General features: G+C 36.2%; 2 protein-coding genes across 3 annotated transcripts in view; both read left to right on the top strand.

The window, feature by feature from the left end:
- LOC6052624 (GTP-binding protein Di-Ras2) overlaps window positions 1–589 on the top strand; it is a 66532-nt gene extending 65943 nt beyond the window's left edge. For both annotated transcript variants that reach the window (XM_038259470.1, XM_038259471.1), the window contains 3 exons: window positions 53–213; window positions 278–401; window positions 458–589. In XM_038259470.1, the coding sequence (XP_038115398.1) occupies window positions 53–213; window positions 278–401; window positions 458–539 (367 nt within the window). In that variant the 3' untranslated portion in view covers window positions 540–589. The remainder of the gene's footprint in view (window positions 1–52; window positions 214–277; window positions 402–457) is intronic.
- A 19103-nt stretch (window positions 590–19692) lies between these two features.
- Window positions 19693–27855, top strand: part of LOC6052621 (protein kintoun) — a 54323-nt gene continuing 46160 nt past the window's right edge. The window contains exons 1-2 of the mRNA XM_038259469.1: window positions 19693–21087; window positions 21151–21958. Coding sequence (XP_038115397.1) covers window positions 20024–21087; window positions 21151–21958 — 1872 coding nt within the window. The 5' untranslated portion in view covers window positions 19693–20023. The remainder of the gene's footprint in view (window positions 21088–21150; window positions 21959–27855) is intronic.

Consider the following 27855-nt stretch of genomic DNA (forward strand, 5'->3'; position numbering starts at 1 on the left):
ATCATACTTTTTGTTTGTTTCTCTCTTTCTTCTTCTTGATAATATGTTTCAGGGTTAAGGTTATGGAGTGTTCCGCTAAAGATGACGTTAATATTGTTGAAGTCTTTAAAACATTTTTGTCACTGTCCCGTATCATTCCGGCCAGCGGCATTAGTGAGTCGACTTCAGGACTGAAGAGGCGCTCATCGGCTTACGTTAGTGCTAGTAGTAAAGGTAGTATGCTTTTATACAAGCAATACTTTAAATTAATAAATTCTATGTTTTAAATAAATTTTAGATAAAATGAAAACCGGAAATCCGTCCATTAGTTGCGAAAGGTTTTCAAAAGAATCATCATTCTTATCTGCTGGTTGCAGCGATGAGGCTTCAACCAGTGATTCTAAATCGAAACCAAGATCTAGGTAAGTATAATTTCGTCAGATGTACGCGCAATCTGTTGTCACTTTTTATCTTATAGATCACTTATTAGGAGATCTTCAAGGAAGACAAAACAACAGATTCAGAATGCATCTGGTACAGAAGACTGCAATATTCAATAAAAAATGCAGTCATAAACGGCTCTGAAATCTAATACAAAATAAGAAAAAAATATCAAAAGCAGTCGTCTTCTACATATCGTCTGTTGTGTGCTATCTTGTGACAACGACCATTTAGTTTTTTTTCGAGAAAATTGTTTTTTAAATTTTGATGATAAATAAATACAAAACTATGAATGATGGAGTCAATCTATTTGAAGCTATCGGTTAGTATACTATCGCTTAACAAACGCTCTAAGTTTCAACTAATTTGGTTATACCACTTAAAAGATACAGTAAATTATGTAAAGGTTTTGTGATGCCTGTCCGTCGGGTCGCATGTTTTTTCGCGTCGTTCGTCGTCGGTGAGTTTGTCGGGTGAGTGCGCGCGTGTGTGTGTGAAGGTGCGGCTGGCTAGGGTTGAAAAATGACAGTTGAGCCAGTCCGTTTTGTGATGCCTGTCCGTCGGGTCGCATGTTTTTCGCGTCGTTCGTCGTCGGTGAGTTTGTCGGGTGAGGGCGCGCGTGTGTGTGTGAAGGTGCGGCTGGCTCTCAAGGTAATCCATCCTTTAAAGGTACGGCTATGTTTCTATAGCTGTATTAGTGTGAGAACGGAGAGAAAAAAATTTTGTCAGGTTTAGCTACGAAATGTAATTTTATGTAGTTTTCTCTCCGTGCACTGTCAGAGCAGAGCGGTGTGACTTCATACCGTTTATTTTGGCAGCGAATGCAAGGGAAATTTTTAGTTTTTCAAGTTTTTCGTGGATTTTAAGGAACCTGTGCCGCGCCAATGTCATCAATCCTTTGGATAACCCGGATAACGATCTGCAGAAGAATGTTTTGCAAAAAGGTTAACAAAAAGTTTGAGAAATTTTATAGTTTAATAACTTATACTTTTATTCGCAGCTGTTTCAACAATTTTTGACCCGGAAGAGTCAGTCCGAACAAGCAGAGTAAGGATCTCCGTCCGCTGGCATAGGAGGAATGGACCCGTGAAGTTGCAAGCTATTAAACGTTGGCGGCGGATGTTTTTGAGCCGTTTGATATCTTGACTTCTGGAAACCGACGGGAGCGGAACTGACGGTGGAAACGGTGGCGGAACAGATTAGCCAAACAGTGAAGGAACTAGATGGTTTGGCCAAGCATTCGGCAGTAGCAGCTCGGTGGCGTTCCTGTACGCGTTGTTCTTGTCCCGGTCGCCGTACAGCCGGCGATCACGTTCAGCATCAACCCCTTCAGCAGCAGTCTATTCCGCGCCAGCCGGGAGATACCATCAGCAGCGGCGTCAGAAGTACCACGAGTGTAAAGAGGAACGCCAAGCATTTGCCGCAGTGTACCGTGCGTCCGAAGCAAATGCTCTGAGTCGATATCTACCGAAGAACCGCCATCACTGGGACTTCGGGAATAGGAAAATTCCCAATGCACCGCCGGTTGTGGCCAACAATCAGGTGCATAAACAGCTTGAACCATAGCAGGTCGTCATGTCGACGCACGACCGGACGACTACCGCCACACATGAACTAAGCTCCCCAGCAGCTTTATCCACTTCCGCCCCAACCGCAGCGTCATGTACGGCATGACATGTACCACTTGCGCAAAATTGACCAAGACTCAAAGTGGTTTCCTGCCCAGCAGCAGCAACATAAACCGTTGATGCACCAGGTCGCAGCACGGTGTTCAAGATCAGCTGCCCTTGGGATCTTCACCCTTACATTGCAGAAGCACACGGAACCAATTAAGCGAGCGAAACTTCCTCAAATTTGGTGAACATCGAAGGAAGCATTGATGGGATATGTTATTCCTTTCCTTTGATAAACGCGGACCCTCTGAATGATCTTTGATTCACAATAAAATCACAGTCTGATAAAATCATGATTTGAAGTGTATATTTCTCTACCAATGTTCCATTTAAATTGTTTAGGATATTGTTCTATATTAACTTTTCTTTTCGCTAAAGCTATGATTTTCATTCATTTTTTCTTTTTGTATGGACTTACTTCAATAATTGAATAATTATTGTCGATTCCCTTCCCCAACCACCACCCTCCCAAAATGGTACACGTGGTTTATGTGTTAGAAGTGGTTAAGTGTTTTCCATCTAGAAATCAATAAAATTCTCGGTTAAATCTTTCGCAACTTTTTCAAAACACGATTTTCATGCAAAACATGCTTTTGATCAATTTGTTGCGTAATAAAAGTTTTCTAGAAATGCATAAAACATACAATTTAATTAATTTTCCATTCATTTTGTATATCATCATATAGTAGCAAGAACGGTATGACGTCATCACCAGAGGCATCGCGAATGTTGACACTTTTTTGCTTACTAATACCCCGTTCGCACGGGCGAGTTATAGCCGGTTATAAGACCAAAAGTGGTTATAACTCTTAAAACCGGCTATAACTCTGGTTTTGCCCATACAACGAGCTGTCAGATTAAAACTGGGTTTAAAAGTTATAACCTAGGTAAAACTGCTCGAAAAAGGGGTTTGGCTGCTTGAATTTCACAAAACCCAACTAGCAGGCCTAGGAAAACCTTTCGCAAAGTTTGACGTTGTCATGAACCAAACAAAACAACTTTTTTTCAGCTGTGAAAATCGTGACCGAATGTTTGATGGCCTCCAAATCCCGCCTCGCATCGCATCGCAGTCGATTACCCCGCTTGACGTTCTGCTGCTGACGCTTGTACGAGGAGGTGACCAACGACATCAACTTCCGAGGCAGAGCATTTTTCTGGACGGATTCCATGATCGTTCGCTGCTGGCTTGCTTCACTGCAGTCCAGATGGAACCAACTCGTGGCTAACCTTGTTTAAGAGATTCAACACCGGAAGAAGAGCGGACCTTGGGATCATGCTCCCGGAACAGAAACCGAGCTGACATTATTTCTCGTGACATGTTGCCGATGCAGTTGCAGTATGAACAGTTTTGGTTCAAGAGACCTAGCTAAGTCTCGACCACCAGCACTGGCCGCATGCCCCAAAGTTCCCGACGCAGAAGACTTCGACCAAAAGCATCCGTATGTACTTTCTCGAAACCTCATCCGTTCATCGTCACAAACTTTTACGAGATTTTGTTTCACACAGGACAACTACCGATCTCCGTTGTGCGGGGGCGTTGCTGGCCGATCAATACCCGGAACCTTGCGCGCTTCACAAGTGTGTCGATTGCTTCTATGTCAAGCTGAAGGTTCTGGACCAGCTCATGGCGGATCTACCGCCAAAAAGAGTCACTCTGTGATCACTATTCGCACGAATCGGAATTGACCACGGCGGACCTTTCCAGGTCGCGTACCCGCAGCACCGAGCTCAGCCGGTGAATTGCTTCGTTACTATCTTTGTATTTGTCACGGAGACCGTTCACATATAGAACTAGCAAAATATCTAACGATGCAAGCATTGCTGGCGGCCCTCAAACGGTTCACCGTCTGGCGTGGCAAACCGAAGCTGGCCATATACGACAACGCCAAGAACTTAGTCGGAGCAAGACGTGAGCTGAGCGACCTCGCTAAGCTGTTTCTTAGTCGGCCGTTCAAAGAAGAGAACACCGAACGAAAAAATAGAATTCAACTTTGGCAGCCAGGCTACCGCTGCTGTGAAAATCTACGATCATGTTGCACATCCTGCTGTACGACAAGTTCCAGACTGTGCTGGTTCAGATCAGAGCGATCCTCAACTCGCGTCTGATCAAGCCGCTCTCACCCCCTCGAGGCATTGACCCTAAGACGCTTCCTGATCCAGCGTTTACTCACTGATTATCTGGCTGGCAAACCATCCAGCGGTACACAGCTGCTCTGTTTAGAGAATCATCTGATCATCTTCAATTATCTGATCTAGACCTTATTCTCCTACTGCACGTGAGCGGTCGTCCACGCTCCATACAACGTTTTGGGGCGTGAGGGGTCTGAGTTTCCAAAAAAGTGTTCACGTGGTTCATGGATGGTCCTTTAGTCTATGAGACTAATACTCGAGATATTCGGAAAGAAATTACCGTATCGGATATGTCATAGTTGTCTCGCATTCTCAATTGAAAATAAAGCTGGATGGTAGGGGGAGGATGGGGGTGGTTGGAGGGTTGGGGAGTATGGTGAGGAATGTTTAATCGAATTCATCGACGACCTTTTATGTTCTTTCTCTTGAGGCGACCTGGATGGCCATCACCGAAGGCGACTACAATCTACTTGCACACACAGATGTGTTGCAGACTCATCAATACGCGGGCATGTTGGTGAACTTGACCTGTTCCAGCTTGAATTCCTGGTCGTCTATCTTGAGGCCATGCACGTAATCAGGACTCGTCCAACACTTCGCAGCAGGGCGATACCCAGGGACAGAAAATTGTTGTCCTTCTTATTGACCGTTAGCAGCCCACGGGCCACCTCCCTAATTTTGCTCAGAAATCGCTACCTCTAGTCAGACCTCAACAATGAGGCGCGGCCATTCGAACGGGCGAATTCCGATGGCAGCAACATGCCTATCAAAAAGAAGTCTTCCTAGAATTGAATTAGGTGTTACTTATAATACGGGTTGGATCGCAAGTTGTATTACCTTTTTGCTGGCGTTATAATTTGTTAACTTGAAAAGGTGAAGCAGCAAGTCGGTATCGATGAGTACAATTCAATCCATCAATTGCAGCGGTGACCAACTTCGAACCTTCGGAGTTGGCTGCATTCAAATCCAAATTATTAAAAAGAACTTATTTAAAACACATTGAACTTATGAAAATTTGAATTTAAAATACCTGCCATTCCAAACAAATCCGAAAGCGCAAAATTCCCAACAAAAAAACCAGGCCCTTCCGAAAAAAAATGCCCATGGATGGTCAAGATCCGCATCAACGCAAAACAAATCGAAAATAAATGACAACACCAAATAATCACAGCTTGCTGTAATCTGTCAAAATAGTTAAAACCCTTATAACCTCACGGGCCCGTGCGAACGGGTTGGATATAACTTGGTTTTAACTTAAAACCATTTCGTTAAAACCGGCTATAACTCGCCCGTGCGAACGGGGTATAACACTAAACCAAAGCGTTTTCAGCCGGACCTGTTAAATATACGGACATTGGCTGGCTCTGGTTGAAAAATGACAGTTGAGCCAGTCCGTTTTGCGATGCTTGTCCGTCGGGTCGCATGTTTTTTCGCGTCGTTCGTCGTCGGTGAGTTTGTCGGGTGAGGGCGCGCGTGTGTGTGTGAAGGTGCGGCTGGCTCTGGTTGAAAAATGACAATAGAGCTATCTAAGCCCGATCTCACACACACTAGCGCACCATTTGTTTTGCTGGCTGGTACAAAATTTAACCTCACTTTTTTCGTGTACGTACACGCAATACATGCGCACGTAGATAACTCTATTGAGCCAGTCCGTTTTGGGATGCCTATCCGTCGGGTCGCATGTTTTTTCGCGGCGTTCGCGTCGGTGAGTTTGTCGGGTTAGTACATGGAGTGTGTGTGTGAAGGTGCGGCTGGCTCTGGTTGTCACGATGACAGTTGAGGCAGTCCGTTTTGTGTTTTGTGACCTGTATGTTTGTCTTTTCCTTTCTATTGACGTGGCTTTTTTTTTCTTCTTAGTTAGATTGTAAAGTTCAAATATCGCGATCGTCTTTCTCGTTAGTCAGTCGGGTTTCTTTGTTCTATGACTCGCGATTGTTTCATGGGAAAATTCGTTCTTAATTGCGTTAGCATAATATAAATTATATTTGACAATTCGTTTCCCGCGAAATCACATTTTAGCATTATAGCTTGTAAAGCACGGTGACAAATATTGTTTCAACGCGATTGTTCAAGTCCTTCGGATAACTCATAACTCATCAGTAATTAATTGGTCGCTCATCTTATAAAAACTTAAAAGTATAAATAGTCTCAGGTCAACTCTACGTAAATGTGTTACGCTGAGTATAATATTTCTCCTTTTAATTACACATAATTTTGATTCTATCTTTCCACAGCCGGCTGTCTAAGATTGAATCATTTATGCTAAACTCAACACCAAATAACCGGGAATGGTCTCATCCGCATCATCCGATTGTTTGCCTTGAGAATACATAATACATCACCCTATCACTCAACGAAATTCATTGATTATTGGGCCACATCATCATCCTCTATGATGAATCCTGGCCATTACCCTTTCCCACTAACAAAATCCCAAGTAGAAGTAGTTTTTCGGCACACGCGGGGGTGTGGATATCGTATAGAACCCACCCTTGGTAGCAGCCTGTGCTAACTAACATTCCCGTCCCATTCCCTCGAGATCTACAAACTGACATGGCGGGCGCCGTTGGTGGCCAACGACTGTTTCCTATTAGCAACGGTTCTAGTTTTGATGATCGTGATGTTTTATCTTTTCAGCGCATTCATGCATGCTGTTGATAAGGAAACATTATTTGATCGTTGAAGCGTATGACCGGTTGTGTTGATAGGATATTACGGTCCTGTTCAGCAACGGAGAAGGACAACCATGGGTGGTCTCTCATGCTCATGCTCATGCTCAAAAGATACAGTAAATTATGTAAACAAAAAAAGCACGTGTCACAAGTGTGTTTTGAAAGTAAAATTGTGCTACGTGTCACAAGTGTGCACAGAATTCCCATACAAACTAAAATAAGCTCAAATCAATGGTTCAATCGACTTAATCAGTATATTTTCAAAATCAAAAGATGGAATTGCTTTAAAAAATAAGTATCAACACAAATTTGTGAAAAAATTGAAAAATTTTCCACATTTTCCAACAACATGTATGACTTGTCACAAGTGTGTACGATCATTTTGATGATAAAATGGTCTATGTCACAAGTGTGTATTGTGATATCCGGGAAACGGAAGCGTATTTCCAAAATCGGATTTAAGCATCTTGTAGTGTTTGTTAAGTATAGTAAAACGTCATCATTAACCCATTTTTGACCAAAATGGTCGTTGTTACAAGATAGCACAAAACAGACGATATGTTAAAATAAGCTTAGCATCAGTTTTCAATAGTTTGTTACGAATCAGGTGTTTTTTCAAGTTTGTTGCTTCACGTATTATAATGAATGGCAAGGTGAAGTGTGATTCCCAGAAAATATCAGTATTTTCTATAGATTCCTATAGCGAATTCATCACATTGAACCAATTTTATATCTGCAATAAAAATAAACAAAACGTCCCAACCAAGTGTTAAAACACTCAAGCTATATTATAAGGAAAAAATAAACTCAAACGTGTTTCATTTTGCAAGTTGACAGTCCTTTGAATAATATTGTCTTATGAACAATGCCACAGAGGGCGAGGTGGCAATCTAGCGGGACAAAATTAATAACGCTCTGGGGTTACGTCTAGCCCGATCATGGGTAAATAACAAAGGGAAATGTGTTATAATACCTTTCTCTGGTATCAATACATACCAAATTTTGGTATCCCTGGACCCTTTAAAATTTGTCTTAAGGATTATGCAAGTGCAAAATTTGGTATCATACCAATTTAAGGTATTGTTTTTAGATTGCTAAATTGCAGAATTTGTTAATGGTCAGTCACCACATTTTGGTATTCTTTTGGTATTACAGTATTTTATCAAATTCCTCTGAAATTATGGGAAAATTTTGACCAATTTTTACAAAATAATTAATTTTGCGCTAAAATGATGTCTTTGAGACATTCATTGAAAACGGGAAATTTCAAACTTGAATTTAAACATTTTGATATACCCCTAAAGAAATTACTTGAAAGTCAGGATACCATATTTTGGTATAAAGGTGTTTTTTTTTCAAATTCCTCAACTTGGTATTGAAATAGTTTTATTTTGTGGTATTATTTTACCCTTGGAATAACATGATTTGGTATTGTTGTACCCTACAACATACAAGACTTTGGTTTGATTTACCATCTATTACTGGGCAACCAAGGGCACATTTTGGTCCCTGTTATTTGCCCAAGTAGGGTAGAGTAGTCATCAATGTGACACGGGGAACAATTAAAAAATGGCTCTCACAAGTCGTAGTTTCAACCAATCAAGCTCTTATTTGGGGAAAGGTGTGTCTACTGGATGCACTCCTTCCATGATGGTGGTTTTGGTTATAGACGCTCCCTTGCAAAGTTCATAAATGTTTGATTTTTGGGTGCAAAAGTAAATTATGGACAAAACATACTTTTTCGCTCGTAGGCTACCATTAACACTAAAACCAGGGTTGCAAATGAGCGAGCGCTCACGGAAGGCTTGCTCGCTCCAGCTGGAGCGTGAGTTTTTATCAGGTAGCTCGTGCTCGCTCACGCTCACCGGAGCGTTAAGAATTTAAGAATTTAAGAATTTAAGAATTTAAGAATTTAAGAATTTAAGAATTTAAGAATTTAAGAATTTAAGAATTTAAGAATTTAAGAATTTAAGAATTTAAGAATTTAAGAATTTAAGAATTTAAGAATTTAAGAATTTAAGAATTTAAGAATTTAAGAATTTAAGAATTTAAGAATTTAAGAATTTAAGAATTTAAGAATTTAAGAATTTAAGAATTTAAGAATTTAAGAATTTAAGAATTTAAGAATTTAAAATTTAAAATTTAAGAATTTAAGAATTTAAGAATTTAAAATTTAAGAATTTAAGATTTAAGTTTAAATTTAAGAATTTAAGAATTTAAAATTTAAGAATTAAGAATTTAAGAATTTAAGAATTTAAGAATTTAAGAATTTAAGAATTTAAGAATTTAAGAATTTAAGAATTTAAGAATTTAAGAATTTAAGAATTTAAGAATTTAAGAATTTAAGAATTTAAGAATTTAAGAATTTAAGAATTTAAATTAAGAATTTAAGAATTTAAGAATTTAAGAATTTAAGATTTAAGAATTTAAGAATTTAAGAATTTAAGAATTTAAGATTTAAGATTTAAGAATTTAAAATTTAAGAATTTAAATTTAAGAATTTAAGAATTTAAGAATTTAAGAATTTAAAATTTAAGAATTTAAGAATTTAAATTTAAGAATTTAAGAATTTAAATTTAAGAATTTAAGAATTTAAATTTAAGAATTTAAGAATTTAAGAATTTAAGAATTTAAGAATTTAAGAATTTAAGAATTTAAGAATTTAAGAATTTAAGAATTTAAGAATTTAAGAATTTAAAATTTAAGAATTTAAATTTAAGAATTTAAGAATTTAAATTTAATTTAAGAATTTAAGAATTTAAGAATTTAAGAATTTAAGAATTTAAGAATTTAAGAATTTAAATTTAAGAATTTAAGAATTTAAGAATTTAAGAATTTAAGAATTTAAGATTTAAGAATTTAAGAATTTAAAATTTAAGAATTTAAGAATTTAAGAATTTAAGAATTTAAGAATTTAAGAATTTAAGAATTTAAGAATTTAAGAATTTAAGAATTTAAGAATTTAAGAATTTAAGAATTTAAGAATTTAAGAATTTGTTTGGTAACTTTACATTACATGTAAATTTCCGATAAAAGTAATGTAAATATACATCATTTATCATGATACCAGAAAAAAATATTCCTGTAAATTTTACATTATTTATCATGTACCAAAAGGTATCATGATAAATGATGTATATTTACATTAGGTTCACTGAAATTTACATTAGATTCATTGAAATTTACATTAGTTTTGAAAATTTACATTAGTTTTGGAATTTTCATTACTTTTGGAATTTACATTAGTTCAAATCAACTAATTCTGATTGGCCAATGGGAATGAGAAGCTCAACTTGGAATGCAGTAGGAAAAGGGTGTGGCCTATGTTCTATTTTAAAATGATTGAAGCGGGCAGCAAAGGAAATTCGGATTTTAAAAGGTTGTTTCACAGGTAGGGGACGCTTTCTCGTCGACGGCCAAGTGGAATAACGCTGGACTGGAATCGACCGGACGACGGGTAGGATGTTCGGTGTTACTGCTGCTACCCGCTGCCGACTTCTTCGCATTTTATAAACGAGCGGCTAAAGCATCAACTTGTTCAGGTCGAGGCTCAGGCAGTGGGCAAGCGAAATATGAAAGCGATAGAAAGAGAACCAAATATAACTATTTTTAGTTCGGGTAGTTTTGAAGTCAACGTTTGGCAGAAATACATTGGATATATGATTTACATTAAATAGGAATTTACAGGAAGCCGAACACGGGTAGAAATTCATCAGATTTGAGTTTCCATGCTCAACTTTTCCATTAGATTCATGATTTACATTAGATTTAGATTTACATTGGAGTAATTTCCATGACTTTTTACTCTTTACATCATATTTCAACATAACATTGAGTGAGTTTACATAAGAAACAGTAATTACGTGAGTACAGTAATATGTAAATTTACATATTTTTTTCTTTGTATGTTATTTTATGCACAACAATAAAACAATCAAACTGTTGAAATAGCTGATTAATAAATTTCTAAAAATTTGTGCGGATTTCAACTTCGCGGCTTTTTTTAAGAGATAGTAAATTACTTGACAGCTCGTTCCAAATGAACATTAAAAAAGTGATCAGAAATGGTTTTTAAGCGTGTTTTTTACCGTTGTACATAAAAAATTACTTTGGGCTTTAGTACCCTATTAAGATTTTAGGTACTTTTACAACGAATGGAATTTTTGATTCAGTTTACGTTAATGTATCAATATTTTATATTATTTTTAATTAGTACAGAACTGATTCGTAATTTCGAATTTCCCTACTTCGAATGTCCGATAATTCGAACGTTTTCGATACAAAAGCACTCAAACGTCACAACCAGTTACCAAACTCATGTTGCCATTTAAACTCCACAATTCGACGATTTCCGAACACGTGGTTTCAAGCTTTTGACAGCTGTTAGTCGTTCCAATTAGTGAATTCGGATTTGCTAATTCGAATTCAGTTCCATCCGAATTAGTGAATCCGCGTTACAGGCCCGTAGCCAGGGGGGGGGGGCTTCGGGCTGCAGCCCACCCGAAATTTTTCCATTTTTTAAAAATTGAACTACCTTAAAAAATCTTAAATCAATGATTGTGTGTTCTCTTCCCATAAATAATTTGTAAGATAGAGAATCAAGAATTGATTGATCAAACTAAGTAATTTGCCTGTCCATTGCCGGGCTCAGTTTTTGTAGATTATGGATCCAAAATTTGGATATTTAAAAATTGAGCTGCAGATTTGAACATTGTTCCATTCAGTAACATCTCATTTATCTTGTAGTTTTAGCATTACATTGGTTAGGATGGTCCAAATCTGGGCTTACTTGGGGCTATCCTGAAATCAAAGATTTACGCATCACTAGCCTAAGTTCCAAAATTTGAGCTTTTTCTGATCACTGACCACCAAGTTTGGGCAAAATCGTCAAATTGTATGGAGAAAAGCAACTGTTTCAGTTTTTGACCAATGGAAGGCGCAATAACTATCCAGTTCTTATCAATTTTCAGAACTAATGTCTTCTTTAAATTTGGAAAAACTTTCCCGAAGACACCTTATTTTTTGGGTTTTTTGCTAAAATGTTATTAACCTTCGAAAATAACAATTTCCGGCCCTGCTCTAAAGGGCTACATAGAACTAATTACCGTCATCTGGGGCGAATCGGGACTACAGTCTGAATAGGGACAGCAAAAATCCTTAGATCTTGTTGTCTTATTTTTGATTGTAGAACTTAAGTATGACCCCTGAACCATAAAATAATTTAGAATTTTTGGATTCAATGTGGCGGTCAAAATGGAGGTCAAGAAATATTTCTGGTGTTTTTTTTAAAGGTCTAATAAACCAAATTTCCAGTTTTTGCTTTTTGGGTGCTTTTGAAACCGTCAGGGTTTTAAAAACACCCAAAAGCAAAAACTTGGTGTATTGGACCATTAAAAAACAGATGCCGAATTTGATGTTAAAAACAAGCAAATAAAACATGCCGATCTCATTTGTTCCTGATTCGGTTATCCGAAGTCCTTCGAACTTCGGATAATCGAAACTTTGATAATCGATGCTTCGGCTAGTCGAATTTGGATTGTAAAATTAATAGCCCTCCTTTATTTGCATTAAAACCTTTAAACTGTTAATACATGTTTTTCTCTACATTTTCAAAATTTATCATAATTTCTCAAAATATTTAGATTTTGTTTTCAAAAACGAAAGCATTTAATATGAAAAACATTTGAGTGAATTTTGAATATTATCAGAAATACAATTCTAATTTTATCGTTTTGGTTTTAAGAATATGGTTAGTTACATATCTAAGACCTTAGAGAAAATGCTTGAGAAATATCTGTGTGTATTTTTATTACTTTTTCGTAAACCTTTTTCCGAAACCACTCGTCCAAAATGCTTTCTTTTGGTCACATTTTTAGTTTCCACCGTGGCCAATCTCAATTTTTATTTAATATATCAAAATCGGAAGATCAACTAAGTGAATACTTATTATCAACTAATTTTCACTTTGTGCATGAGCTTGCGATTTTAAAGGAAGAAATAAAATGATAAAAATATTCAAAACGTTTAAAAATTTAAGCTTGGATTCAAAAACTCTGAAATTAAATTAATTAATGTTTAAATACTTTCAAATTATATAATTTCTGATCAATAATTCATTTTTAAAGTATTTAATATCTGTTTTTTGGATTTTACAGATTAGAATTTGCATTTTGAAAATTTTAAAATTTCTTTATTATTTTTTTTATAATTTCTTATTTCTGAATATCAATTGTAAATATTTTCCAAAGTTTATGTTGCCACCTTTTCAAAATGGACCAAAAACAGAGAGATACTTGAAAAAAATAGCTCCACAATTTTAATGGAAATAACTTATTTCGATTAAGTCTTTTTAGGACCAGCGACCAGGTCGGTCCGGAAAACAAATTTGAAATGTTTTTCCTGCTTTGATAATCATATACGACATGTTTGGGCTCGTTGAAAAATATTTAGAATTTTTGTAACATGTCGCGGAACCGCGGAAAGTTTTTTCTCACGAAAAAAGGATTTCGCCATCAGCTAGATATTTTGAAAACTAATGATGCAAAACAACTGTACTGATTTAAAGTGTGTTTTGAACACTTTTAAAATAATAAAACCATAGCTTGTAGTTTTGATTTGTAACCCTCTCAACTTTGGTCAGAGTTTAGTGACATAAACTTCAGAATAATATTCGCAACGGCTAATTGAAGATTTAAAAATTTTACACTTTCAAATTTCTAAATTTTCATAATTTTTGATTTAAATTTTTTGGTATAAGACAAAGAAATGCCAGAAATCAAAAATAAAAATAATAAAAACATAAAAATTTAAGATAACAATTCAACAGAATAATATCAAAAATCTGAAATTCCAAAATTAAAAAATCTAAAACTGAAAAATTAATAAAATAATTGATACTTAAGAAATCCTAAACTAAAAAAATATCATTTTAAAATTAAGTTATTCAAAATCCAATAAATTATGTTTTTCAATCTTAATTTTGGATGCTTTAAATATTTTTATGTTTGAATTCTAGTATTCCTAAATTAATTTATATTTACCAGAAAATTAAGTGATTTTTGTAATGGCTTTTCCCTTATTTCAGCATTTTAGATTCAGCGTTTTGATAGTCAGCTTCATGAGGCAATTCTTCAATATTATTTAAGCGAATACATTATTTTCAAACGTTATTTTCAGTCGCATCCAAATAAACAAATCAAAATCTCATCAACACATATTGCTCCCGAAGAAATATCAAACGACGCTTTTTGTTTCTGTTCCTTTTCAGCTGCGTACCGCTTAAGAGAAGTCTTTTCGTAAACCTTTTCTTGACCGTTCCTTGAGATTTTTTGTATGGAGTTTTAAGAGTCTCCGTACTACAGGACATTTTTTAAAATTTTCGTTTGAAAGTAAAATATAGTTCTTGTAGCAAAATTCAGACTAAGATTTGATTTACAGGAAAAATGTAATTGATTTAAGAATTCTTACATAAAGTATTCTTTACCTTTAACACAAAAATTTAAGATAATAATTACACATGATAATTTCAAAAAAATCAGAATTTCCAAAAATGAAAAAAATCAAATACATAAAAATATAAAATAATTACAACTAAAAAATCCTTAAATTATAAAAAAACATTTTTATCATTTTTAAATAAAGATATTCAAAAATAATTTTCAATCATTTCAATAAATTATGTTTTAATAATCTTATTTTTTGATGCTTCGAATATTGGTATGTTTGAATTCAAGTGCAGACTAAGATTAGATTTACAGGATAAAACTAATCAATTTATGAATTCTTACATAAAGTTTTCTTTATTTTTAATTTAGCAAGGTTTCGTAAATATAAAATTTCTAAACCATAAAATGTGCAGGATTTTGTTCCTAGAGTCAAGATATTGCTTGAACAAACATCGATTTTAATAAATGGTTACAATCCTAAATTATTAAACATGTATATAGATTAAAATTTTATTAAAAAATTATCTTTAGAATTGAGATCTGATTAATTTTTTTGTCATGTTTTAAAATTTTATTTTTGCTCAAATTCTGGACCAATTTTCAGAATACAATGAGTAATGAATTTGAAAATGGCGTTTAGTCGGAATATTAAAGTTAAACATGATTCGTTTTAATGTTTGATGCAATCGAGGAAAATTTTAACGGTTACATATGCATTTAAAAATGGTTACATATGCATTATTAACAACTCTTCCAGTGAATATTTTGGCGTTAAAAATTAATTTAATACATTTTATCTTAATTCTTTAACACATTAAAATTAAACACAGGCACTGATTTTTTTCTTCAAATATATATTTATTATAGGCCTACACAGAAAAAATGTGAATTTACTCGACACGGAAAAATGCATCACATGTAAACTCAGTTGATGTAAACTTGAGATTCGACGTAATTTTTTTGTTGCCATGGAGACACTTCAGAAGCTGAAATTTCAACGATTATATTTTTTGTATTTCATTAAAATTATTTATTTTGAGAGCACCAGGAGCTTCGCAAAATATGAAATGGCTTCAATAGCTTAGAACAATTAAAATAAAACATTGTTTAAGTTTGTTTATAAAATTTTAAGAAAAACAAATATTCCAGTTATGAGTTTTATGTTGTGCTAGAAAAAATGAAAAATGTTAAATAAACCATCACAATTATCACACAGCTGAAAATGTAAATCCAGACGGTTTAAAATTTCTCTCAGTATAAAATACAGAAAACATAATACTTATGGTTAGATAAATCGATATTTCTTTTTAAAATAATTTATGCTTTCAAAAATTTGATTCAAGTTAAGTATATTTTAAATTTAGCGACGTTTATCACGAAATTGGATTACAATTAAACAATTCAAGAAAATGTTAAAAAACACTTTCTCTACTCCTTTAACACTCAAACGCTCGGGTAGTCATTTGACCCCTATTTTTTTTCTTAAAAATCCCATAACTTTTGATAGAATTGACCAATTTGGATGCTTCCGGTTGCAAAAGATCCAGATTTGTCTATATTTTTAACTGCCACATTGGGGACAAATGTGGTACATTTTTGCCGGAGATATTCCGGATTATGTTGGGGTACCTCGGCCCTCCTATATGGGTATTTTGCCAATATAATAAAAACTTTTCAACATAAAAATTTCGGAAATGATGCAAAACAACAAGGCATCATCCTAATACATCATCCTGCAAAAATTATTGACATGGTTAAGTCCTACGGGGCAGCGGAGCCGGTTCCAGTTGAGCACCAATTGACATCAGCTCAGTGAACCGTTTCCGGAAAGAACCTGTTCCGGTGCCCGAAGGTCTTTAGCATGTCATCTATCTATGCAGGATGATGTTTTAGGATGATGCCTTGAAGTTTTGCATCATTTCCGATTTTATTCTGTTGAAAAGTTTTTATTATATTGGCCAAATACCCATATAGGAGGGCCGAGGTACCCCAACAGAATCCGGAATATCTCCGGTAAAAATGGACCACAGTTGTCCCCCATCTGACAGTTGAAAATATAGACAAATCTGGATCTTTTGCACCCGGAAGCATCCAAATTGGTCAATTCTATCAAAAGTTATGAGATTTTTAAGAAAAAAAATAGAGGTCAAATGACTACCCGAGCGTTTGAGTGTTAATACAAACTAGCTGTTAAAATAAAGAAAAAAAATGACGAACGAGTTTCTTCAATAAATACATTGATAACTTAATATGAAAATCTTCGAAAACTTTTTTGCATACATTACATTAAAATTTTACAATTCATCTCAATAATTATACCACAAACCAAGTGATGGTATAAATGATTTGCTGATTTTTATACTCCTTGAATTTTTGCACCCAAGCCCCCCCCGAACAAAAATCCTGGCTACGGCCCTGCCGCGTTATGTTTAAATTAAAATTTAATAATTCAAAATGAGAAAACTTTTTTTCTTTAAATGTGGATAGATCAACACAAACTTGATTGAACACTTCAAAATTCGTTCCACTACGCATGAGAACAAAAGACACTAGTGTGAATGCATGAAATGTTAGAAAGCTCCCTAGGCCAACAACAATCCACAGGTAGGTGGCGTCACAAAACCATGTTATTGAAACAGGAAAGCTTTTTTAGACATTAGATTCAGTTTGCGATTTCATGAACTAAGTGCACGATATCGTGGTTTTTTCTTCATGATATCATAAAAAGTTCACGATTTCATGAACAGCGAAAGTATGAGATTACATGCACATTTGTTCACGAATTTCAGAACGGGTTTTTCCGTGCATATCGACTCAGAATCATTTTCTGAGTCTGTGGGGATGTGTGTATCAAGAAATTCAAAGTGGAAGTGCGTGCAACATGGAGTTAAACTTTTTGAAGTACCATGGAAACCTTCACAGCAACTGCACAGAAAGTTTAACTCCACGTTGCACACACTCTCACTATAATTTCTCGATACAAACATCCCCACAGACTCAGAAATTTGATTCTGAGTCGATATGAATACGTGAAGGTATATCTAGATTCTTGAAGGTATAGGGCCGGTATGCTGTTCGAAAGAAAGGGGGTCAAGAAACAGCTTGACAAACGGCAGAACAAAAGAGGAAACGTTTTCTTGGGGCATTTCTTCACCCTTTCTGGCTTGCTTTCGCTACCGCTGCTTCCCATTTGAAATTTTTCTTGACCGGTTTCTTTCGAAGTGCATGCCTTACAATATTTAAGAAGTTCAATTTTCGAGTGATTTTATCCAGATTTTTAAACGAAAATGGCGTTCGAATGGTGAACGCCCGAAATGTCAAAATCACGCATTGCGGCCTTGGCATGACCGCCACATTTTTTTTTTCTACACACAAAAAAATATTACCGTAATGACAAAAGTAACTTATTTTTGATTTAAAAAGTTGCTAAAATTAGCTCGAGGGAAGGTTTTTTTCTTGTTTGAAAGATGAAAACTTTTAATGGTAAAGTTTTTGAAAATCTCCTTACTAACTGATTTAAAAGTCTTAACTTTTAATACGACTGTAGAATTTCTTTCATTTTGATGTTCCAAATGTAATCAAACACTTTGGTGGGTCTGGTGGTTCTGGTGATTCTAGGACGCAAAGCAAAGCCGACCGTGGCAGCCTCCAAGAATCGGACGCGGAAATCTTCGTGAGCCAAACAGCAGCAGCGGAACGCCTTCGAAGGATGGTGGTGCGGGTACGGGACGAGGTCAAGTGCTCAAAAAGGACATGGCGAGCTTCCTGCAGGAACTGCAGCTGTCCCACGACCGGAGTGGGTAAGAAGTAAGCTTGGGTGTTTTGTGGGGTTTGTGATTGATTTTGTTTGTTTTTGTAGGATGGGAGGTAGGAATGTGGATTCGCACCGGTTGTATTCGGTGGTAGTGGCCCGGGATTGGTGATTGAATGTCAATTCCCGCGAGGACTGGAACGAGATCATCGAGGAGATGACGCTGCCGAAGCGTTGCATGGACAACGAGATTGCGTTGAAGAAGATTAACATCCGGTTTTTGGCCAAGTACGAGACAGGTGATAATCACGGTGAGGAGAAGGAGCCGACGAAGAGGAGGACTACGAGAAGCGGGATAATCGGAGGTGGCCAGAGCGGCTGTTGCACTCGGTGCCGGCGGTTTACAACACCGGTGAGTAATGAGAATGTGTGCTGTGGCATGCCAACTTCACTTACTTCCATCTCTTTTAGCAACTAACCGCCCACAAATGCTCATCTCGCGACGGCGCAGCTCCAGCCGAATGAACCTGGACAGCGTGCCGAAAAATCTGTGTCATTTTCGAAGGAGGATGAAGTGCTCAAAATCGAATTCCGTTCCGAAAGCCTCATCAACCCAATGTTCCGGATGCGCTTCCAGAATTGGAAAATTCCCGTTCAAGCACTTCACTTTCCAGCCGGAAAACGTCGATCACCCTTGCCATCCTGTTATCTACTTTGCTGTCGCGCCTCGAAACGTCCATCCGGAACCATCCAGCTTGGGGTCCTCAGAAGTGATCGGTAGCGTACCCTAAGAATCGGTACAGCTTGGACTCGGATTTTGGCCACAATCGTTAAATACAATAACAAAATGTCTTCTTTTAACATACTGTTTAAAACTTTTAAAAATAAATATAAAATCATGCCTAGAATCAAGCTAATTTTCCTGAAATTATCACTGTAGTATTAAATGTTGTTTATTCTTGCTATAAAAGGTTTCTTTTCCAATTAAAAGTAAAACACTTTAACCGATACAACAATTTTGTTCCATAAATGCATGGTAGTATCAAAAAATGTCCCATTTTTAAATTAAAAAGTTTGAACTTTCTACGAATATTCACCAACGCGAACTTTTAATCCAACGAACGTTCTTTTTAAATTTAGAGTATTTTTCTTTGTGTGTAATGTTGGTGCTACTGCGTGATTTTGACAGTTCGGACGTTCACCAATCGAACGCCAACTTCGCCTAAAAACCTGGATAGCGAGGAAGGCAGAAACTGAAAAAAGTTTTTATTTTTGTAATTTATGTCCGATGCGCATATGATCTTTTCAAACGCCACGCGCTAAAAAGTTGCTTTGTATGTGGATGACAGCCGTAACTTAAACTCGAAAATCAAAAACAAGACAAAAACAATCGTGATTCGGTTATCCGAAGTGAATTTTTTCCAAGGCCTTCGGATAATCGAGTCTAGAATGTAGTATGTATGTCTTTCAATACGTTTTTTACTGTGTATAAAAGTTGGTGTTTGCTCAGTTGCATGCTGCCTGGCACTATAGTGGCACTAATACATATTCACATTCTGCAAGTGCTTACCTTATGTTATGTCAAGAACCGGGCAAACGTCAGTGTGATCTGAAGAAATATTTTTAAGTTTGATCAATATTCTCGGAACATCGGTTCGTGTCAGGATGGCCGATATATATATTTGATTAGAGTTGGATTAAATTTCTAGAAGATTCTTTGAAATGTATTATGAGTTGTTAAAGCTAAGAAGCACTTATTGAATGACAAGTACAACTTCAAAAACCGTGTAAACAATTTATTTCTATTTGCTTAAAAACTCGTGGAGGTGAAAAAGTCATTCAACCCATTTGCTGCGTAATTTCTCTCGTGTTGCCGGCAGAAAAAAAGAGAATATAAGAAAAAATAGCAGCCTGGCACTTGAAATATATGAAATGTCCAACTTAAGTGAGCCAATGCAACTCACTCGCGATGAGTATCGAAACGTTACCCGGTGCCTTGGAGATGAAAATTTCCGCAAGCTGTTTGCCGAATACTGCAGTGAGCTCAGTGATCCCGAGAATCGTATTCAGTATGAGAAAGAGCTGAAAATGCTAGAGGCTGAAAGAGGATACGATGTAAAATTTATCAAACCATTGCCGGGTTATGTAATTAAAACAACAACCAAGGAAGACAACAAAATTTTCATCAATGTCTGCCATTCTGATCTCGTTGGCAAGCCAGTAAGCAAGGCGACGAGGAATAGTAATGGCCAAAAAGGTCTTAAGTGGAGCATTCCGTACGCCCAAACTCAGCCGAGAAAAGACTACGACAACAGAAAAAAATCGTGTATGGTTTATGATGTTATTTTTCACTTTGATACATTGCACTTGGCTAAACAAAACGCAAATTTCCGGAATTTGGTAACAGATACTGCCATTGATGCTGTTGAACGTTCTTTTAATGTTCCATTAAACAATAACGATTTGAAATTTCCTAAGTTGCAGTACAAAGGAGTTCCAAAGATGTCGATAATTAGACAGAAAACCAATAATCCTTTAAACGAAAAGAATCATTGCATGATTGAAAAATCAGCTGAGAATAACGATAACAATGATAACACTGATAACAAAGAAAACATAAGCCATACCACAAACAACGAGTACATTACACCAAAATTCAAATTGGTGCATAAAAAATCTGTCGACTATTTCGAAATGACGAATGAGAGCAACAACAGCAATGTCAAACCAGATGAGATCGTTATCGAGGTTCAACTTCCCCTTTTGAATTCTGCAAGTGACTGCGTACTTAACGTAGCGCAAAAAGAGCTGCATTTGATAAGTCAAGAGCCAGCGAGTTACAAACTACAGGTCAAACTGCCATTTGAGGTTGATGAGAAAAATGGCAGCGCTAAATTTAACACTGATGAAAAGACGCTGATATTATCGCTGCCTGTTGTCAAAACAAAAGTATCGAAATTAATTGGCTCCGATAAAGTCGCTTCAACAAATGAAAAGTTAGTATTACTGTCAGTCCGCTGCAGCCATGGTATAAAATGTCACATTAATTTTTTTTTCAGACATGAATCAAAAAATTGTCTTGCTTCAACGTTAAACAGTGATAGTTCAAGTGAATTAACTGCTCGTATGAGTTATGAGAAAAATAGTTTCGAAAATCGCAAACAGTTTTTCCCAAAATTTTCAACAAATAAAATGGACAATATATTTGCGTTCACCCTTAATGTGCGTAACGTTGATCCAGCGAGTATCGAAGTGCATAAAGGCACCGATACGGTAAAATGTGAGTTTTCAAACATCGGATCTGGATTCTTCCCATCATATTATATGTTTTTCGCTCGTTTCCCGAACGCTAACATTTGTGATATTGAATATGAAGAATGGAAGAACTGTTTGATTATGAAAGTTATTCTCGACAGTTCCCATCTTGATTGCTACTATGTAGGGATTGATGAAAATGAATTAACGGAATATTCTATAATGGAACACATCACCGATAAAAAGAATAAATTTGGAAAAGAGATAGAGGATGACAGTCTTTGTATAGCAGTTTCAAAATCAACTGCAAAACAGGAGCGAAAATTGTCCAACATGAGTATTGAGATCAAAACCAAGCGCATTTCCGATTCAGAATGCATTCTTATGGAGGATAAAAATGAGCAAGGGGAGGACAAGACTGATCATAGCAACAACATACAGGAGAATATGCAGAAAGACGATATCACAGAAGAATCTGGAACGATGGATGCTGAATTGAACGTACCTGAGGACAACATTGAAAATATCCAGGATGCGAAAAAGCAAAAGAGACACTCAAGGAGAAAACATAAAAAGCGATCTCTGTCGGAATCGTGTTGTGATCAGTTAAAGGTAAAAAATACTATGTAATTACCTCACATTGAACATTTTTCTTCTTGCCTAGGAAGAGAGGCAAAAAACGACGGGGTTTGAATTCTTTTTTTAGGTCGACTAGGAGTCATAGAAGAAGATATCCACCTAAAATTTCATTATCTTTCTTCTAAAATTTGCGTCAGATTTCACCGATAAAGACCGATTAGATTAAATTAACATCAGTTCTCGGTGACCAAAACAATATGGGAATAAAAAGTTTTCGGATAAAAGAAATGTAAATTAGAACTGTTCTATTTATGGAGCGCAAGGGTAATGCAGTACGGCTTTGTCTTGAATACCAAGCTACCAGAGCAAGGCTCAAGACACATCCCAGAAATATCCGAACGCAATAAATGTCATCGGTAGAACCAAAGTAACGTGCCGGTTATATGTATAGGCGGTGTGCGATCATTTCTTTTGGCCGTCCGGGAGTCATATGGATGACGCTGCAGGAATAAGTTGTCTCTGTACATTTACTGTGTGTTTCGCTCAGTACTTGTACAGAGCCAAATTAAAAGGCTAAAAGACTTGATCACACACACATACTTCCTCAAATGGCCCTTCGCTGACTTAGTTTCCGTCCTTTATATCTTCTTCTATGACTCCTAGTCGACCTATCCACCTAAAATTTCATTATCTTTCTTCTAAAATTTGCGTCAGATTTCACCGATAAAGACCGATTAGATTAAAATAACATCAGTTCTCGGTGACCAAAACAATATGGGAAATTTGTATTTGAAATGATGGAAATTGCTTGTAAATGTGTCTTTGATGTCGTGTTATCTACAAAATTGGCTAAACATTTTTGATTTCATAGATTTTAAGCAGTTTAATAACTGAACAAAACTCGACTGAACGACAAAATGCAATCGTTATCTCTGAGCCATTCGCTGTACAGTCATCCCACATATTCGGAACGGTTTCCAGATCGGCCAATTTTCAAAAAATCATAGCAAATCGATAATTGAACTTAATGTTTCGCTTTTACCTTCATTTGAAAGCTTTTCTTGCGATATTTCGAATGCAGTATCGAACATCTGCAAATTTTAACTTTTATATGAAATTTTTGAAGAATTACTTTGACCCTTGAAATCCACAAATTCGGAACACTTTTTTCTTACGAATGTAAACAAACTTTAGATCTCTCCAGGAGTACATATTTATTACCAAATAATGACTTCACACACTGAAACCAATGAAACTCAAGCTCAGTGATGTTTTATACATGGTTTGATAACTTTTTTTTTGTAAAAATATCAGTTAAATTCAGGTGTTCCACAATTGTGGGAGGCACAATAACATCCCACAATTATGAAACAGGCCATTTGGAGGCAGTGTTTTGCTGCTGTGGACAAAATAGTCTTGGAATGAAGTTTTTTGTTCAAAAAGTCCTACTTTTACTAGTGAAATAGCAAGATAATGTCCAAATGAAGGTTCTAAAAATAAAAAGGTCGACAGAAAAGCTACTTTTGGCATGCTTTTGACAAATTATCATAAAAGTGTTCCGAATTTGTGGGTGTTCCGAATATGTGGGATGACTGTACTACCCGATTGGAGTGAGCAGGAGAGCAAAGAGAGAGTATTCTATAGCGATTAGTTTGGAAGTTAAAAACCTTACTTAATCTACCTTTAGGTGGTTGGTGCCTTGCTCGCATTCATAAACTGAATACACTACACAACCTCAAAAAAGTGTATAAATAACACTTATTTTTATCAAAATATTAGAGTTTTCGATCCAAAAAAAGTGTAGGAATAACACTTAAGTGCTCATATCTTTTGATTCGGTTGTCAGATCTTCAATCTTTTGAACGCGTTGGAAAGGTCTTTCAAATACCTTTCTAACAATATACATCATGAAGGATTTTCTAATTTTTTTTAGCATAACTTTTTAAGTACTTTTCTAAACTTCATAATATTTTTTTTTTTCATAAAATTATTTTTATTAGGTCCTTTTCGGTGCTGGGACCTGGTTAGGACCTAGTCGGCTTTTGTAATTACATTTGACTTAATAATTACAGAGGATCTTGTGTGTAAATGTTAGTGGGAAGGAAGCCGATTACCCGCGGCCTACTCGGGGTTAGTAGGGAAGGGATTGATGTTAAAGACAAGGCGTGGGAAGGGAAGGGGATTGTGTAGGGGTCTTGGTTGGCTCTGCTGGCCTTTGTTTTTGTCCTCAGCCGCAACTCGCTGTCCAGCTGCTGGGGCGTTCTTGCTTTGCTTCCGGTGCAAACCAGAAACGACGGCTTTGTGTGAAGGCGAGTTATACTAACTGAAGGAAAACTAACTGATTAAAAACTAAATGGATATTTTGGAATCTAAAAACTTCATAATATTAACTAGGGTCATGTGGGACCCCAAGACGGATCGAATGAGACCAAAACGGTTCAACTCGGTGCAGCCAGTCCGGAGAAAATCGAGTGCATTTTTTTCGGTGCACGGACTTACAGACATACACACGCACAGACATTTGTTCAGAATTTGGAGGAAGGAAAAACGGTAGGAAACAGTCAGAGCAGTTTTTTCGCTTTCGATTTGTGGTCGCGAGTGGATGAGTCATTTTGGAGCAATCAGGATCCTTGTGATAAAGCTTTTTCTGAGCACACTGACCCATTGTACGATCACAAAGGGTTCAAATACTTCGGGATACCCATGGTCATCCAAGGACTCCCTGGAGTTAAGATCTACGATTCTACCGCCGTAACAAGCAAGAGGTCGTCGGATTTTGACCCCGGAGCATGCGCGTTGTCTAGCAAAAAAAATGCAATAAAATAAAAAAAGTGATCTAAACTTGACCCTCGTCCTGTCACGTTCGTCAGTAGTCCTGTCGTACATTACAACTAGAATCAGATCTGCCAAAGAATTAGAACACTTCGAACAATTAAACACTGACGCTGTATGGATCTAACTCTAGAAAAAATGTATTGTGGTTTCGGAAATAAATCGAATTTTCGCGGCGACTCATCTGACACTACGCTCCGCAAACTGATCAAATCTTATTCTGAGTGCAACGAGATGTTGTGTTGAACGCGAGGTTAAACGTCACTGAAAAACAATTTGGCGCTCTGGCACCAAACCGAAACGAACGATTTCCTCTCGCCGCACTTTTCTCTCCGCATTTTCTGTCTAACTAAAAGTATCAGTGCTTGCGTGTTGCCGTCGGAGATTTTGGATGATGATGTTTGCCATTAATGCAAGTAAAAAATAGTACACATTTCATTTTGGTTTTTATTAAATCAGCCGAAAACCGCCGGCAATCATTTTCGTCAGTCAGAACAAGATGGAGGAATCACAACAGACTTGGCTTACACACTGATCGTATAATACCAAATTAAGCTTGACAGAAAAAGGCGGAGAGAAAAAGTGCGGCGAGAGTGGAAATCGCTCGTTTCTATTTAGTGCCAGAGCGACAATACAGTTGAGTTTTATTCTTTAGTCCAGGGGTGCTCAAAGTTTTTGGAGGCTGGGCCAAATTTACAAAAAAAAAAAAGGTTTTTTAAAAGAGCAATTCCAGCCCAAAACTGGAATATTTTAGGTACTTTTTTCTCGACCCTCTCCGATTTCAATGAAACTTTGTAGACATTTTTGTCTAAGTGTTTTAATTTTTTTTATTTCGTAAGGCTGGTATAAATTTTATTTAAAGTTTTTGTCCCCCCTTCAATGTTGGCCCGAAAAATCAGGGGGCAAAAAAAATATTTTTTCAAAAAACTTTCATTTTTTTATGAAAATTTAAGTGCAATTAGTCAAAATCAATTTAAAATGAATTCCCCTGCGTTTAGAATAATTTTTAGCATGTTTGGGTTGATTTAAAAATCTTTTGAATTTTTGAAAATTTTCGATGTCTACTATCGTAAAAGTTTTTTTTTCGCAAAAATTTTGTTTTCGTCAAATTTTACATTTTTAGAAAACTATTATTGCAAAACAATTGAACTAGTGTAAAATACATTTTAAAACACTTTTTCGATGCAAATGTTGAAACTATGGCAAGTTATTTTAGTATTTATATTTCTTTTATTTTAAATATTTAAAACACAAACGCCCTTCTCAAATGTCATTATCGAGTGTAACTGGCTCCATATATGTATACAAAAACGGCTTATATGAGCGTAGGATAACATGTCTACAAAGTTTCTTTGAAATCGGAGAGGGTCGGGTACAACCGATTCCCTATTTGACATGGAATTGCTCTAAAAGATTTAATTTCTGTTATTTAAAAAAATGTCAATTCAAAATAAAAGAAACTACAAAATAACGGTTTTCTATCGGTATTGTTGATTTTATTGTTTCAGGTATTCGATAAAAAAGTTTTGAGCTGAATGTACCAGTGTTTTCAAAATTAAAAAAAATAATAAATTTTGTTTTTATATTTCAAAAATGGTGACATTACATGTTGAACAATGTAAATGTTTTTAGCTTCCGTATAGTTAAACTGCAATCTTTATTTTCAAAAAAAAAGATTCGACAAAAAAAAACATTTTAGCGAAATTTTTTTTATTTATTTCAACGAAAATTCACTAAAATTAAAATTATTTTTCATATTAAGGCTACAAGGAGCGGCCGTGGCTGACTGGTAACGGTGTTCGCTTTGTAAGCGAATGGTTCTGGGTTCGATGCCCATCTGCTCCCAACGAGAAAGTTAAGAACATATAAATTTGAAATGGTGAATATGAACGAAAAATCAAAGTCGCTCGAGGCGGGGTTCGATCCCTCGTCCTTTGGATTGGTAAGCAAAAATGCTAACCGCTAGGCCATGACGACTTGGTGAGCGTGGACTGGAATTAAGAATACTGTTACAGAGAGCGAGTTGTGGCGCTATAACCACGGCAAATAGTGTCCAGGGCATTCATGGAAATACAATGTCCCATCCCAATGGGTCCCCGAGTACCAAACATTCTTAGCATGGTGCTCCCAACGAATACAACCAAAATCTCGGAGCGTATGGTGGTGTGTCCCCACGCTTCTTCCTCCCCTGTCGATTCAGAATTGTGTTGTTGTTCGAACACTCAGTGCTCAAACCCAACCCAATTACGAGTCATCTCTGCGATACGGCTTTACGCAGTAGGCCTGGCCGCTTTAACACTTGTAATGTTTCAATGCATTTCAATGCAATGGCGCACTAAAAATGTTAATAAATGACAAGAAGAGTGCTAGGCGTCATCTAACCTAAGGCACTCTCCAGGATCCCTTCGAAAGATTGGCTGCGCTAGGGTCTGATGAGATTAGATTAGATTAGAATTTTTTTTCATAATAAGGCTACCAACTCTTGCTGAGCAAAAATCCGTACACTTTGCCGATATGACACCATGGTACAGTAGTTGTTCGGTAACTGGGCTGAGAACGTAGCCTAGTCACCGAATGTTGCTCGTTAACTGGGCTGAACAAAAAATAACGTTTAAAAGTTTTCATAAAATAAACCGTGATTTGAATCAAATCATTATGGTCTTCATTTTTTTTTGTAAAACTTTTAAAATTTTACGAAATGGGCGTAATATTGAATGTTTGGCCCGATTGAAATGTTAGTCTTGATTTTAAATTTTTGAAAATATTTTTTTCGAAAAGATCGGAAAATTTTACGAATGTTTCATGTTTTAACATTGTAAATCGGACCTATAATTGCTGAGATATCGACATTAGAAAATGGTGGGTTGTTTGGGTGAGACTTAGAAAACATCAATTTTTCTGTTTTTTAACCTTTGCATGGCTATATCTCAGCAATTAAGGGTCGTTTCAACAAAGTCCGAAAAAGCAAAATATAGAGAATTTTCTCAGCTCTTCAAAAATATTTTTTTCAATAGTGGGCAAACATGGGCACTATTTTTAAAAAATGAAAAACTGCGACTATTTTCAAAAAAGTTACCTAAAAATGGTTATAACTTAGA

Source organism: Culex quinquefasciatus, chromosome 3 (genome assembly GCF_015732765.1).
Source record: "Culex quinquefasciatus strain JHB chromosome 3, VPISU_Cqui_1.0_pri_paternal, whole genome shotgun sequence".
Lineage (NCBI taxonomy): Eukaryota > Metazoa > Arthropoda > Insecta > Diptera > Culicidae > Culex > Culex quinquefasciatus.